The 14,059-nt window shown below is 35.4% G+C and overlaps 1 protein-coding gene across 1 annotated transcript; it reads left to right on the forward strand.

The window, feature by feature from the left end:
* Positions 1-7,593: 7,593 nt before the first annotated feature.
* On the forward strand, positions 7,594-8,547 carry LOC102469568 (olfactory receptor 13D1). The gene has a single exon (XM_006150626.1). The coding sequence runs from the start codon at positions 7,594-7,596 to the stop codon at positions 8,545-8,547; it is 954 nt and encodes a 317-aa protein (XP_006150688.1).
* The last annotated feature ends 5,512 nt before the right edge of the window (positions 8,548-14,059 follow it).

Here is a 14,059-nt window from a genome sequence, read left to right on the forward strand (position 1 = left end):
AAGGCTATAGCCCAAAAAGCCATGTTCTCTATTGCACTGGATGATTTGATGATCCTTTACTGATACTTAAATGAGGTAAATTACCACAATTAAGAAGATTAATTTTCAGAAAGGAGGGGTGATATAGGAATGAGGAATTATCAATGATTTATTTTATTTGAAAAGTATTTAATGAAACAATGATGAAATCATGGGAATTAAGGAAATGTTGGGTATAAAGGAAATACTTAGGATCCTTATGAATATCTCATTAAATTAGTTTTTTCCTTGCCATGGAAATTTAAAAAAAAAAAAAAGTCAGTCTAATAATTAAGTTTAAACTAACATACTATATATTATGTACTCCTTGGATTGAGATATTTTGGTAATGTTATTGTAATCCTCACAACAATTCTACAAAGTAGGAACTATTACCCCATGTTACATCATGCTCATATTTAAGTATCACGCTCAAGGCTTGCAAAACTAATAAGCCACAGAGCCAAGACAGGACTCAAGGTCCCCTGATTTCAAAGTAACTGCTGTATCCAGTAAAACAGTAGTTTTCCATAAAGATACATTATAAATGCTACCTTATACATGAAAAAATTGTGGTAGGACTATCTTGACTTGGGCCTTGGAGGAATGAAGGTGGTGGTGTCCTTGGTGAACAGTGGAAGGAATCAGAAATTCAGATATTCCTTAAATAAGAATTTGTTGACTCAAATAATTTTGCTTATATACATTAAAAAAAAAACCTTGGAAAAGAAAAAAAAAATGCTACCTTATAAACACAAGAGATAAAAGGCTCAATCACCCTAGGCTTGCACGGCACAGAAGTTAGCCTATTGCTCAGGAGCGCCTGCAAGATAAAAATCTGGAACTTCAGCTATGTTCTCCCCCAATAAAAGAGTTGTATACCAATCCTAGGGAGCATACTCTGAATAAATCTTAATATGGAAAAAAAAAAAAAAAGAAAAAGACAGGACTTAGTTTTAAGTTGCCCAGTATTGTTTATTATCAGCCCCTTTAATGGTTCTTAGTGACATTTGTTTGGATGAGCCTTGGGAATATCCTACCAGAGATATCTCAGATTGTAGAGTATCAAGAGGCTTTATAAACAGAAGGAAAAATTAGTATGAAGCAGGACAGAGGATGCAATAGTGCTGTAGATTTCCTCTAAAAAGGCCTTCTATTGAAAATGTACTATACTCTCTTTCAAGAGGTTCCTTAGGTTTAAAATCAAGGAGTCCGAGGAAGTACTTTTACTTTACAAACTACTCTTCTCTCCTGTTGATAAACAGAAGAAGGATAAATGCCTCACAATCCATCGTCCTCAGCAGAGTTTGCTTTCTTTCCATAGGTGGTGCTCAACAATGAGGGCCAATCTATCTATGACTGACATTTTGGGCAGAGAGAAATAAAACCTGGAGAGCCAAGAAACTGAAATCTTACCACAAAAAAATTCATGACAGAAAAAAAAAGGTAACAGAAGCCACTAATGTTTCTCCATGTTCCCTCTTGCTCACCAGACACCTCCTCTGTCTCATTCTCTCGTGTGATATTGTTGGGTATTGCAGAGTATCATATTTGTACTAAGTTGAACACATTAAGGTTCTCCTCTAAACAATGAGGTCTAGAATGCTTTCAAGCTGTGTCAGTATGTGTGGTGATAATAGATGTATGTGTGTGATTGGCTGGAATAAGAACGCTAAATGGCATTAAATTAGTCTATATAGCACAAAGCAATATGAAGCCTTTCTCCCATTTCCTCTCCATTGACATACTGCATTCTCTCTGTTTTAGTACCTACTTGGGGCTTAGAGAGAACTAGAGCCAAAGCCTAGACTTCCTTGCCACTATTACCATATGAGGAAAATTTGAAATTGTTGTTTCTGATATTTATAATAATAAAATATAGATTAGATAAGAATTATTTGGAAAATGTGGTGAAAATAAAATTACTAATGATTCAAGTTCCACATCACAAAGAAAAACCTAGTTAATATTTAGCATTTGGTGCAGTTACAAGCATGCATACACACACATATATATATATAAACACATGCATATACACATATAGTTAAATTATTTACATAATTGGGAAATTTCCAATTTTTGTGTAATGTTACAACATGAGAATTGTCTCTTGTTCTAAACTCTTTTCCAAGACTACAATATGCATTGGTGATGTTAGATGTGGCATTATATCTCCTCACATTTATACCATAATTATCATACACCAGAATTATAGAAGAATAAATTATAGCAATGATTAAAACATCATTGAACATAATAGCACATGCAATGTCACTTACTTTTATTTTTCTATTTGTTTGTTAGATCATTCAAGGAAAAAATGGTATATAATACTATATGTTTTGAATGACCATAAGGAAATATCTCTAGCATCATAACATTTAGAATTATGTTGACCAATAGTTTGAAAGAGATAATTATTATCATCTTAATAATTTATCTTCTGGGGATCAGCAGATGGTGTAATGGCTACGTTGCTGGACTCCCATATAGTTGACCATGGTTTGAGTCCCGGACCCAGTGGCTTAAACTCATGCCAGGCACATGAGCATGCGTGCCCAAGATCCCAAGAGGAGAATGGAGGAGAAGGGATTGCAGTGTGGCCATCCCCCCTGGGGGTGATTTCTCATTTTCTGTCTCTCTGTCTCTTGTCTTTCAGGCAAGCACATGTGCCCTTTAGCAAAAACAAAGCTCTCAAAAAAAATAATAATAATTCATCTTCCTAGGTCTAGATTACTGAGAGATATTCAAAAACAAAAGTTGTATTCCATCAAATATTTTCGACATTTAGTTGGATGACAATGTATTTTAATTTTGTTACCTGTTTGTGTCATACATTTTATTGATAGATAGTTCAGAAATAAATTTAGAATTCTGTTCATTAATAAAAATAAATTACATTATTTTAGTATACAGTTTAGATATACTGTTCTTTTTAAATGTACTCATAAGTTAGATTAATCATAGTTTTCCTGTCTCTTTGACAGTTTTGGGTAAAAAGAGTATTTTATTTTGATAAAATAATTTGCAAAATGTTCCATAACTTTTCCACATGGTATATTACAGTATATCAATTGTTTCTTAAAAGTACAAAGTAATCATCAAAAATATTATTTACCCAATGTCCATGTTTAGCCTAGTACTCACAATTAGAGCCCCATTGCATATCACAGTATATATGGCATATACTATGTGTTAAATACATGAGTAAATGAACGATTCTATGAGAGCAGAAAGCACAGAGTAGAGGCATTCTAATCAGACTAGAAAATGAAAAATTTTACACAGAAAAAATAATATCTAAGTTGGAAGAAGCCCTACTGAATAAAATAGAAAGGAAAAATGCTTAACGAAGGAAACAGACCATCAAGTGGTACATAGGTCAAGGCGATTGGATCCCACATAGCCAAATGAGAGGTTTGAGTCGTGGACCTGGTGGGTTGAAAAGCATGCCAGGCATGTGTGCATGTATGCCCAAAATGCAGAGAGGAGAATGAAGGAGAAGAGATTGCAGCATGGCCATTGCCCCTGGGGTGTGATTTCTCATTTTTTCTCTTTCTCTCTCTTTCAACTCTTCCCCTCTCTTTCTCTCCTTCCCTCTCTCTCTCCCTTCAGCAAGTACACATGCTCTATAGCAAAACAGAAAAAAAATGAAAAAGTAGCATTTTAGGTAAGCTCAAAGAAATTCAGCATAGCTATTGAAGAGCATTAAGGGTTTCTGTAGTGGTCTCAGAATTTGTACGTTAAAGAGACCCATGAGTGATGATGTAGTTAAAGGATGTGCTAGACCAAGGGTCCCAACCCCTGGACCAGTGCTGGTCCGTGGCCTGTCTGCAGCTGGGCTGCCGAGGTGCTAGGGTGGTCAGCAGGTGAGTAAGTGAGGCTTCATCTGTGTTTTCAGCCTCCTGGGCCTCTCCTTCTGTTGGATTAGTAGTAGTACTGGATTCTCGTGGGAGTGAACCCTATTGTGAGATTGTTTCATTGTAGACTGCAATGTGGAACTGGTAGAAAGGGGGTGCAGGAAAGATGTGGTGTGCTTGGGTCATCTTGAGACCAATCCCCACCTCCCCTTCTCCTTAACAGTGAAGTAATTGTCTTCCATGAGGCCCATTCTTGGTGCTGGGAAAGTTGGGGACCGTTGGGCTAGAGGACTTCTTTTCCAGCTGTATTGTCTAGAGAGCACAGACTGCATTTCTCTCCTTATGTGTCTTTTATGAGGAGACCAATACTTACTGGGGAGCAAACCAACAATAATTCCTCCTTTGACACCATTATGGCAAGAAAATGGCAGAAGTGAGAGGAGGATAGAAAACAATGAATTAAAACAGGCTTCTTGGGAGATTCATTGTTTTTGGCGAGCTTACTGTTTTCACTTTCTTTCATTACTCTTCATTCTGGAAAAACATTCTTTTTCCTCTGACCTTTTAGGAACAGAGAGAAAAACAGCCATTCTTTCTTAACCCTTTTCTCCCCAACAGACTCATCCTCAGGATGCTCAGTTCAGTGCATTTTCTTTAACAGTAAAGATAATCTACGTTTGCTTTTCTTCCTGCTATTCTTCCTTCTTCTCTTCCCCTTCCCCCTTCTGTTCCTATACAACTGCCTTCAACAAATTAAAACTACTACCTTAATCAATTTCTTTGTTGAAAAAAAGCCTGTGCCAGGAACCAGCAGTTAGCATAATGGCTATGTCACTGGACTCCCATGTAGTCAACCGCGGTTTGTGTCCCAGACCCGGTGACTTAGAAATCACACTGGGCGCATGTGCGTGCGTGCCCAAGATCCCGAGAGGAGAATGGAGGAGAAGGAATTGCAGCGTGACCATCACCCCTGGGGGGTGATTCCTCGCTTTCTGTCTCTATGTCTCTCTCTATCTGGCAAGCGCACGCGCCCTATAGCGAAAAAACCTCTCAAAAAAAAAAAAAAAAAAAAGCTTGTGCCAGTGTGACTAGAAATAGGAAAGGAGGTGAGAGATGAAGGAAATATTTTCCAATATTCTAAGATATTGAAACCATCACTTATTTTTTTAACCTGACTAAAATCACTGTCTAGAGCCAGCCAGTGGCGTGGTGGTTAAGGGAGGTGAATTCCACAGGTCAACGGTGTGTTTCAAGTCTCAAGATCGCATGACTTGAAAGTGGCTTGAAAAAAGGCAGTCATATGTGCATGAGTGCCCTAAATCCCTAGAAGAGAATGTAAAAGAAAAAAATGGCAGCATGACCATCCCCCCCCGAGGGTGCTTACATCCCCCTGCCATGATTCTGGCAAGTGTGCACATCCTATAGAAAATTAGGAAAAAAAAATCACTATACAGATGATTCACTAAGAAAGATAGGAGTGCTGTCCTCTATAACCAGACAAGGAATAAGCCTCTCATTCATATCTTCAGGTTCTTTGGATATCAAACCTCATGAAAACTGTCTGGTTGTGGGGTTAGTATATGGGCAGTAATAAATATTTTATTCTACCACCACCACCCAGGGAACAAAAGCTATGGCAATGATATTACAACAAGGTATAAGTCACAGTCCTTATATATAAGTTAATAATCATATTTGGTTACCTTAACACAATAAATAAGAAACGACTAAAGGACAGTTGAATTTTTGGTGATTTAGGGCTAAAGTTGCAAAGCACACAGAAATTAGCAAAAGATGAGTTGGGATGATAAAGTTAGAAAACGCAAATAATGGGAAAATTAAAGATCCAAAAGTGTATATTGATTTGCAGAGTAAAGACAAATGCTGAAAGTTTCCAGGTGTGTGATTTGTAGAAGTTAATATGGTCATAATTTATCTGTCACTATTTTTTATGTTAATTCTCATAACTGTGAAATTGATTGCTACATGTAATAAATTAAGATGATTACATTACAAAGACTACAAGAAATGAGCCAGCTTTCAGAATTTTCTAACATATCACTTGTGATCAGAGCATGCAAGGGATGCTCACTATATAAATCTAACTTAGGAGGGAACATTTTCTAATGTCTCTTCCTTAGATTTAATACAGGAATCTGTGAAGGGTAGACTAGTTTAGTGATTAAGAGGGCTAACCTTAGAGCAGACAATTAAATACTAGATTCCAGCTTTAGCATTAATTTATGTCTGTGAGCTTGTTACTTTTTCTTTGTCTCTGTTTCCTCCTCATCGAATGAGAGTAAGAAATGTCTGCTGTTATAGAGTTGCACTGAAGACTAAGTGAGTTAATAAAATCAATGAACGTACAACAGGGTAACATGCTTAAATAGCTCAGAACAAATTAGCTATTATCAGTTCAGTCACATATGGAAGCTTCATGGCCAACATTAAAAATAATACAGAAGACATAGGAATGTACTCCAAATCATCAATCACAGAAATTGAGAGAAGTATATATTAATATGTATTGATAAGATATGAAATCGCCTAGGAAAACATAAGATATGCATCAAAACAGTAAGTGATAAAGAAAGAAGAGTGAATTTAGAGCAATTGGGCAATTGCAAAAGTTAAGAAGAATAGTAGGACTCAGTGACTTATATTAGGATTCCAGGTCCTGAGGAAAGCTATCCATAAAGCTGCAATGTCCTGTAAAACAAATTTCGATGATTCTCTGATGCAATTTTTTAAATGCTCATGGTCTATAAAATTATGGTCACAAAACTCAAAACCCTTGCCCTAAACACTGGGGGGAGGGGAGTAAGGAGAGAAACTAAATCAATATTTTATTTCTGAGCCAGTCAAGTAAACTTAAAAATTATAAAATATATTTTTTGAATATATGAATACACAATTATATTATTGTTTTATTATATATTTTGCTATGTTATATTCCCTTAGATGTAATTTTAGATACATGTTAGAACTACCTACTATGCCTGCTATGTAACAGATGTTATCTAATTTAATTCTCTCAATGAACTGCCAAACAGTTACAGTTTTCAACCATTTTTTGAGACTAGCAGCTAGGCAATAGATTAAAAATATACTTTTTTATTTAAAAAAGTTAGATAACTTAAAATAATCATGGTGAAGATAAGACACATTAGCATGTAGATGGTGCCCAATTAATATGATATGTTAAGTTATATGTTATCACCACAAAGAAATAAGTATCTATAGTAATGAATAAGCTAATTAATTTGATCATTATAAAACGTATACATATATTTAAACATCAGCTGTAGCCCATAATCATGTATAATCATAAATAATTTTTTAAAAGAGAATTACATGTGAATAAAAATATTAGACAGGATTATTAAAATAAAGTTTTATTTCAAAATATTCATTAAAATATTATATAGCATATATAAGAGCAGTTTTTCCTGATATCTTATGTAATTTAGGTCTGACATCTCCCAATCAAATTCCTAGCCTTTGCTGCTGTGCTGTGTGAGATGAATTTATCTATTTCTCATACCTCTTTCATCATTAGTAAAATGGAGTTGATATTCCTGTCCTTGCTAATTTCAGGTACTGTTTTAAGAATAAAACTAAGTGATATCATTGAAAGTAATTTGATAAATTAACATCAAAAATTAAGCTTCCTTTAGTTATATCCTTTTCTAAATCCTGCAGGTGATACAGACCCATGGAAACAGGAAATCATTCTTCCGTGACTGAATTCTTTCTGATGGGGCTTTCCCAATACCCAGAGCTGCAGTTTTTCCTCTTCCTTCTCTGCCTCATCATGTACCTGATAATCCTCCTGGGAAATAGTCTCCTCATTATCATCAGCATCCTGGATTCTCGCCTCCACACCCCTATGTACTTCTTCCTAGGAAACCTCTCATTCTTGGACATCTGTTACACATCATCATCCATTCCTCAAATGCTTGTTGTGTTTGTGTCTGAGAGGAAATCTATTTCTTTCTTTGGCTGTGCTCTGCAGATGTTTCTCTCCCTTGGTTTGGGCTCCACTGAGTGTGTCCTCCTTGCTGTGATGGCCTACGACCGGTATGTAGCCATCTGCAACCCACTGAGGTATCCCATCATCATGAACAAGGTGCTCTTTGTGCACATGGCTGCATGGTCTTGGATCATAGGTTGTGCAAACTCCTTAGTGCAAACAGTCTTGACAATGGTCCTGCCTTTCTGTGGGAATAATGTCATCGATCATATTACCTGTGAGATCCTGGCTCTTCTTAAACTCATATGCTCAGATATTTCCACAAATGTGTTTATCATGGCAGTGGCAAGTATTGTTCTACTGGTGACTCCTCTACTGTTAATTTTTGTCTCCTATGTGTTCATCCTCTCTTCCATCCTGAAAATTAATTCTGCTGAAGGGAGGAAGAAAGCCTTTTCTACCTGTTCAGCCCACCTGACTGTGGTCATCTTATTTTATGGTGCAGCCCTTTTTATGTACACAAAGCCCAAGTCAAAGAACACAAAAGTATCTGATGAGATCATTGCGCTATCTTATGGAGTTATAACCCCAATGTTGAACCCCATCATCTACAGTTTGAGGAATAAAGACGTGAAAGAAGCTGTGAGTAAAGTCCTGAGCAGACACTTGAAACTACAGAAAACAGGACAAACCTAGAGATATGTGATATCCTCAGTGTGGAGTTAGATCAGGTGTTTTTTACTCACATATAAGGTCATAGAACCCAGTGTAAAGAGAGTGTGTCCTGGGAACCAGCAGTTAGCGTAATGGCTATGTCGCTGAACTCCCACGTAGTCGACCGTGGTTCGCATCCCAGACCCGGTGGCTTAAAACTCACGCCGGGCGCGTGTGCGTGCGTGCCCAAGAGCCCGAGAGGAGAATGGAGGAGAAGGGATTGCGGCGTGACCATCCCCCCTGGGGGGTGATTTCTCGCTTTCTGTCTCTATGTTTCTCTCTGTCTGTCTGGCGAGCGCACGCGCCCTATAGCAAAAAAACCTCTCCAAAAAAAAAAAAAGAAAAGAAAAGAGAGTGTGTCCCTTTGTAAAGCCAAATATTGAACTCCCATTTTTTTTTTACATTCTTTTTTTTTTTTTTTTTGAAAGGATTTTGCTATAGGGCGTGTGTGATTGCCAGAAAGACAGAGAGAGACAGAGAGACAGAAAGCGAGAAATCACCCCCCAGGGGGGATTGCCACGCCGCAATCCCTTCTCCTCCATTCTCCTCTCGTGATCTTAGGCACACAAGCACATGCCCAGCGTAAGTTTAAGCCACCGGGTCCAGGACTTGAACTGTGTTCAGCTACATGAGAGTTCAGCAACATAGCCAGCCGTTATGCTAACCGCTGGTCCCCCCAATGTTTTTCAATACAGAATACTCATCTACTCCTTTTGAATAATACCTGCAAAGTTTCTAGCTGCATGTAGCTCTGCTATTTGGTCTTATATATAGTATATGGCAGATGAATCTTTCTTCTGTCTTCTCTCTGCTATATACACTATCTTTTCTCTCTTCCCTGTTCTATACAATCTGCTCTCATCTCTCTGTTATCTTATCTCTACTCTCATCTCCATTCCCTTTCTCCTCTACTATATATTCTCTCATCTCTGCTAGTTTGTTTTTCACTCTCATTTGTGCTACATTTTCTAAGTTCTTTTTCCTCCTCATTCTTCTCTCCCTCTTCTCTCCTCCACTTGTTGTTCTTTCTTGTTCTAGTATCTCCTCCCTCCTTTATCTGTTTTTTTATCCTTTCTTTTCTTTCATTTTTTCGGTCTCTATTATCAGTCACCTTGAATTGAACATCTATTGTTTTATTGTCTGGCATCCTCTTCTGGTAAAATAATGCATCTTTTTCTTTTGGCAACTCAATGGTACCTCCTTCGTAATATATGTGGTGCTGGGTGGAACTAACCCAAACTTTTGGAAATAGTGGTTAGTAGCCCCTCTAGCCACAGTGGTTTATTCAGCCCAACAAGTTTTCCAAGTCAAGTTAATCAAATTCAATCCAAGAATGTTCTCCCAGTATGAGAAAAAAGTGCTCTTTGTGCTAAGGTTGCTAAAGCCAGCCTTTGCTACTATACAGGAAAAGTCTAACTTAGAGGCAAAAGGGCAATTAAGAGATAAAGGAAAAAGATATGCAATGGTTTTATTTTAATTCCCTAATTACCTCTCTCTGGAATCAGATTCACAATTATTCTTTGTAGTTATATGAGTCAATAAATTATCTTATTTTAAAAAGTAAGTCTTAGTTGAGTTCTTATCACTTACAGTGACATAATTCTAATTAAAGTGTTCCTTGTTGCCCCCTCTCCAATCACACTTTTGAGGCGAAAAATTATAAGGGTATATTACCTACCTGGTCACAAGATCCCCAGCTTTCAGGAGCTCTCCTTTCTTTTAATAACTAAATTACAATAATATAATTTCTATTCTGCATCTCTACTCAAGTTACCTCCCCAGTAATTTCTGAGGAGTGATTCTGGTTTTCCTTTTGGCTACAGACTATTCCTCTGGACATTTCTACTATTATTCTCTGGTAATCTTTTATGCCTCTGTGTTTTTTAAACTCCCAATAGTACATTTAGCCCACAAAGAACAGATATCCCTCTTATATAACCACACTGAAAATGCCAGTATGTTTAACACTTCTACTTAGACTTGAAAACACAATAGAGAGTCTATGATAAAACAAGGAAAAGAAATATTAAATATCACCACCTTTTTATTTTTGTTTCCAGTAGCCAAATCCCTTCAGGTAGACCCTCTTAAGTCCGTTTTCCTTTTTAGCCTGCTACCAGGTTGGTAAGTGTCTAGTCATTTGCTTCTTCCATGAGAATCACCATTTCTTTAAATAAAAATGCAAGGACACATAAATCAAAGCACAACCCAAAATGGTCCTTCCCAAAGTGGAGAGTCAACTACCCCCAAAACAGACTCAAGTTTCTACTCTTAAAGCTACAGGAAAGAAATTCAGGAAGGTTTAAAAGAAAAGAGCTTCCTCACCAACAATAGTTTAGAATATTGAAAAACAGTCAATAATCACCTTGAGTGATATATTCTATTTTTCAAAGATATATCAAACTGTACAATAGGACTCATGTACTTTCAATAAAAAGTCAAGTAAAGAAAGAAAGAATACAACCCATTGCCTACCTTTCATTATTAAATGAGCATTAGAATTATCATAACAAACCTTATAAAACCAGGATCCAGATTGAATATTCTTTATATATACTATATATATTAATTAATATATAATATATGTATATATAATACATATTATGTATATGTATATATTATGTATTAATTAATTTTATACATTCGATCACTATATATCACTACAACTTGTAAAGTGAATTTATCTAACATGAATACACTTCACATCAGTCTAGTTGAAGATACCATACAAAAAAACAGTTCAGCGATCAAAAGTATTTTCCTACTTGAGTTCCTTAAAAATTGTAATACTCCAATACTATTTAATAAAAATGCTATTGCATTACAGCTGACTATTCTGGAGCATCTCTTTCCACCATTTCCTAAGACCTAGTCTTTCAATGGTTTTTCACCCTTGGTTCTCCCCTACCCCACTTTCCTTGATCTTGATAGCCTCTTTCAATCAAAGGAGGCTATCCTCCTAGGGCAAGGGATTTGGAAAACAAAAAGCAGGGAGGGGATATTAAAGAAATTGAAAACTGAATCATAAGTTATGGGGACAAAGTTGTTAAAACATCCAAGTTAAGAATTTTTGTCCTGATACATTTTTTTTTCAATGAAATTCTTAGCTCTTTTCATCACATTTCACAAATGTTACCTTTTCATTACTTTCTCAGCACCTCCAGGGAACTTATATCTTCCTCTTCTATTCTTCCACATATTATTGAAATACATTGTATTGTATCTATTCTTCCTGGCATAATTTTAAAAAAATAAAAACTTAGAAGTCAGGAAGAAATGGGAACAAACTCTCAACTCTATAGGTCACTAAGATGATAAACTTTACCCTGTCAGCATGTCCATTTCAAAAGATATAAAATATGAAATTTAGTCCATATCTCAGTCAGTTTTATGAAAACAAACAGAAAAACTGTTTTATTCAGAGTTCCACTAATATTATTTATAAAAATACATACATTTCTCCTTACTTTTCACTATTTATGTTTGTTTCTTCTAAAAGACTGTGGGTTTTCTGAGGGCATAGTATGAAAATAATGTTTACTTAAAGGTCATTAGTATCTAGAAAAAACAGTAGGCATTTATTATAAATATAATTTGAATGAATGAAAATATAATTGCCTTTATTATGTTGAAGCTAAACAAGCTTGTTTACTATTGTTGAATAATTTTTGTGATTGCCTCCTCTACATCTTTGCTAATGTCATTCTCCCCATTTAAAATTGTCTTCCCTGTATGCTAACTATAATTCAAAGTGTCACTCAAAAATGTCTTCACTTTGGGACCAGCAGTTAGCAAAATGGCTATGTCGCTGGACTCCCATGTAGTTGACCATGGTTCAAGTCCCATACCTGGTGGCTTAAACTCACACTGGGCGCATTTGCGTGCATGCCCAAGATCCCGAGAGGAGAATGAAGGAGAAGGGATTGCTGCATAGCCATCACCCCTGGGGGGTGATCTCTCACTTTCTGTTTCTTTGCTTCTCTCTGTCTTTCTGGCGAGAGCACATGCCCTATAGCAAAAATCTCTTAAAAAAAAAAAAGTCTTCCCTGCCTTAGAGCTTTTTTGTAATCTTATTTATTTTCTCCAAGTTAAATACCTATAGCAAACTAATCTGGCTTTAGGATATTTATTATGTAAAGATTTATATTATTTTTTATTATATATATGTCTTTTACTTTATTATATGCATAATATATCTTTAATTTTATTTACTTGTCTTTGTAGTCCTACAAATATTAACAGAATGGGCTTCAAACAGAAGATTCTTTGGATAATCGCATATTTCTTCTTAGTCGTTTTTTAAGAGAATTTCTTTCTTAAATAATGTGGGCAGTATGTCCATTAGCATTTGAGACTAAGGGATGCATTTGACAAAACACTGATTATTATATAAAATTGGTGAATTTAATGAATGTAAATTTTAAATAAAAGAAAAAACTATAAATAACATTAAACTTTAGTTAATACACATTCTGCAGTATTGAGAAAAAAGTATAAATACATCCACAATTTACTTTGGAATGCATCTAAAAGTGAAACATTTAATAGGACAACACAGAGATGAATAGATACATATACTTGAGATAAGCAAATGTGATAAACTGTTAATATATTATAAGTTAGTGTTAATTATTATAAATAAGTTACTTTTCTATATCCTAGCCATTTCACCTCCCAAATGTATACAGATGTATGTATAAGGCTATTTATTACAATATTGCTAATTGTAGCAGAAAAAAGTTCAATATGATACATCTACACAGTAAGTTTCAACATGTTAAAGAAGTAGAGTTAGAAGTGCTGATATAGAAATATCCACTACATACAATTGTTACCTTGTGAAATTACAGAGCAAGTATATATAGAATAATCCCATTTATGTTTTGTTTTGTTTTGTTTCTGAAAGGATGGATGCCAATCTCATAATAGGGAGACATGGAATTACATGCTTTTCTGTACTTCTAAAAATTTCAAGTGTTAATGTGCATACTGTATTAAAAAATAAACTAATAAAGCTAATGTTTAAAAAGTAAAAAAGAAAAAAAGGAGGGAACCATCAGGTGGTGTGGTGGTTTAGGTGCTAGATTCCTACATGGCTACCTGTATTTCAAGTCCCAGACCTAGTGGTTTGCTTTCTCACTTTTCCTCCCTTTCTTTCTCTCTGTCACTCTCTGGTGAACACACATGCACTATGGCAAATTTAAAAAATAATAAAGTCAAGTAAACAATTATTTTTAAAAAAGCAAAAAAGTTAATATTATAATATTAAATAATTATAATTATAAATGTTAATACTATAAGTAATTTTGTGGGTAAATAATACTCAAAGTAAAATAAAGTTTTCTTTTATGAATTTGGAATTTTTTATAATAGAGTTGAAAAAACAAAACTACATGAAATCTGTCAGGAATGCAGTTGTTGAATTAATGTTGCATCAATGAATGAAGCAATGGAAGAAACTGGATCAACAATGGTGTCATTATAACTACTATTA

The sequence above is a fragment of the Tupaia chinensis genome, unplaced genomic scaffold (genome assembly GCF_000334495.1).
Source record: "Tupaia chinensis unplaced genomic scaffold, TupChi_1.0 Scaffold000291_1, whole genome shotgun sequence".
NCBI classification, from domain to species: domain Eukaryota; kingdom Metazoa; phylum Chordata; class Mammalia; order Scandentia; family Tupaiidae; genus Tupaia; species Tupaia belangeri.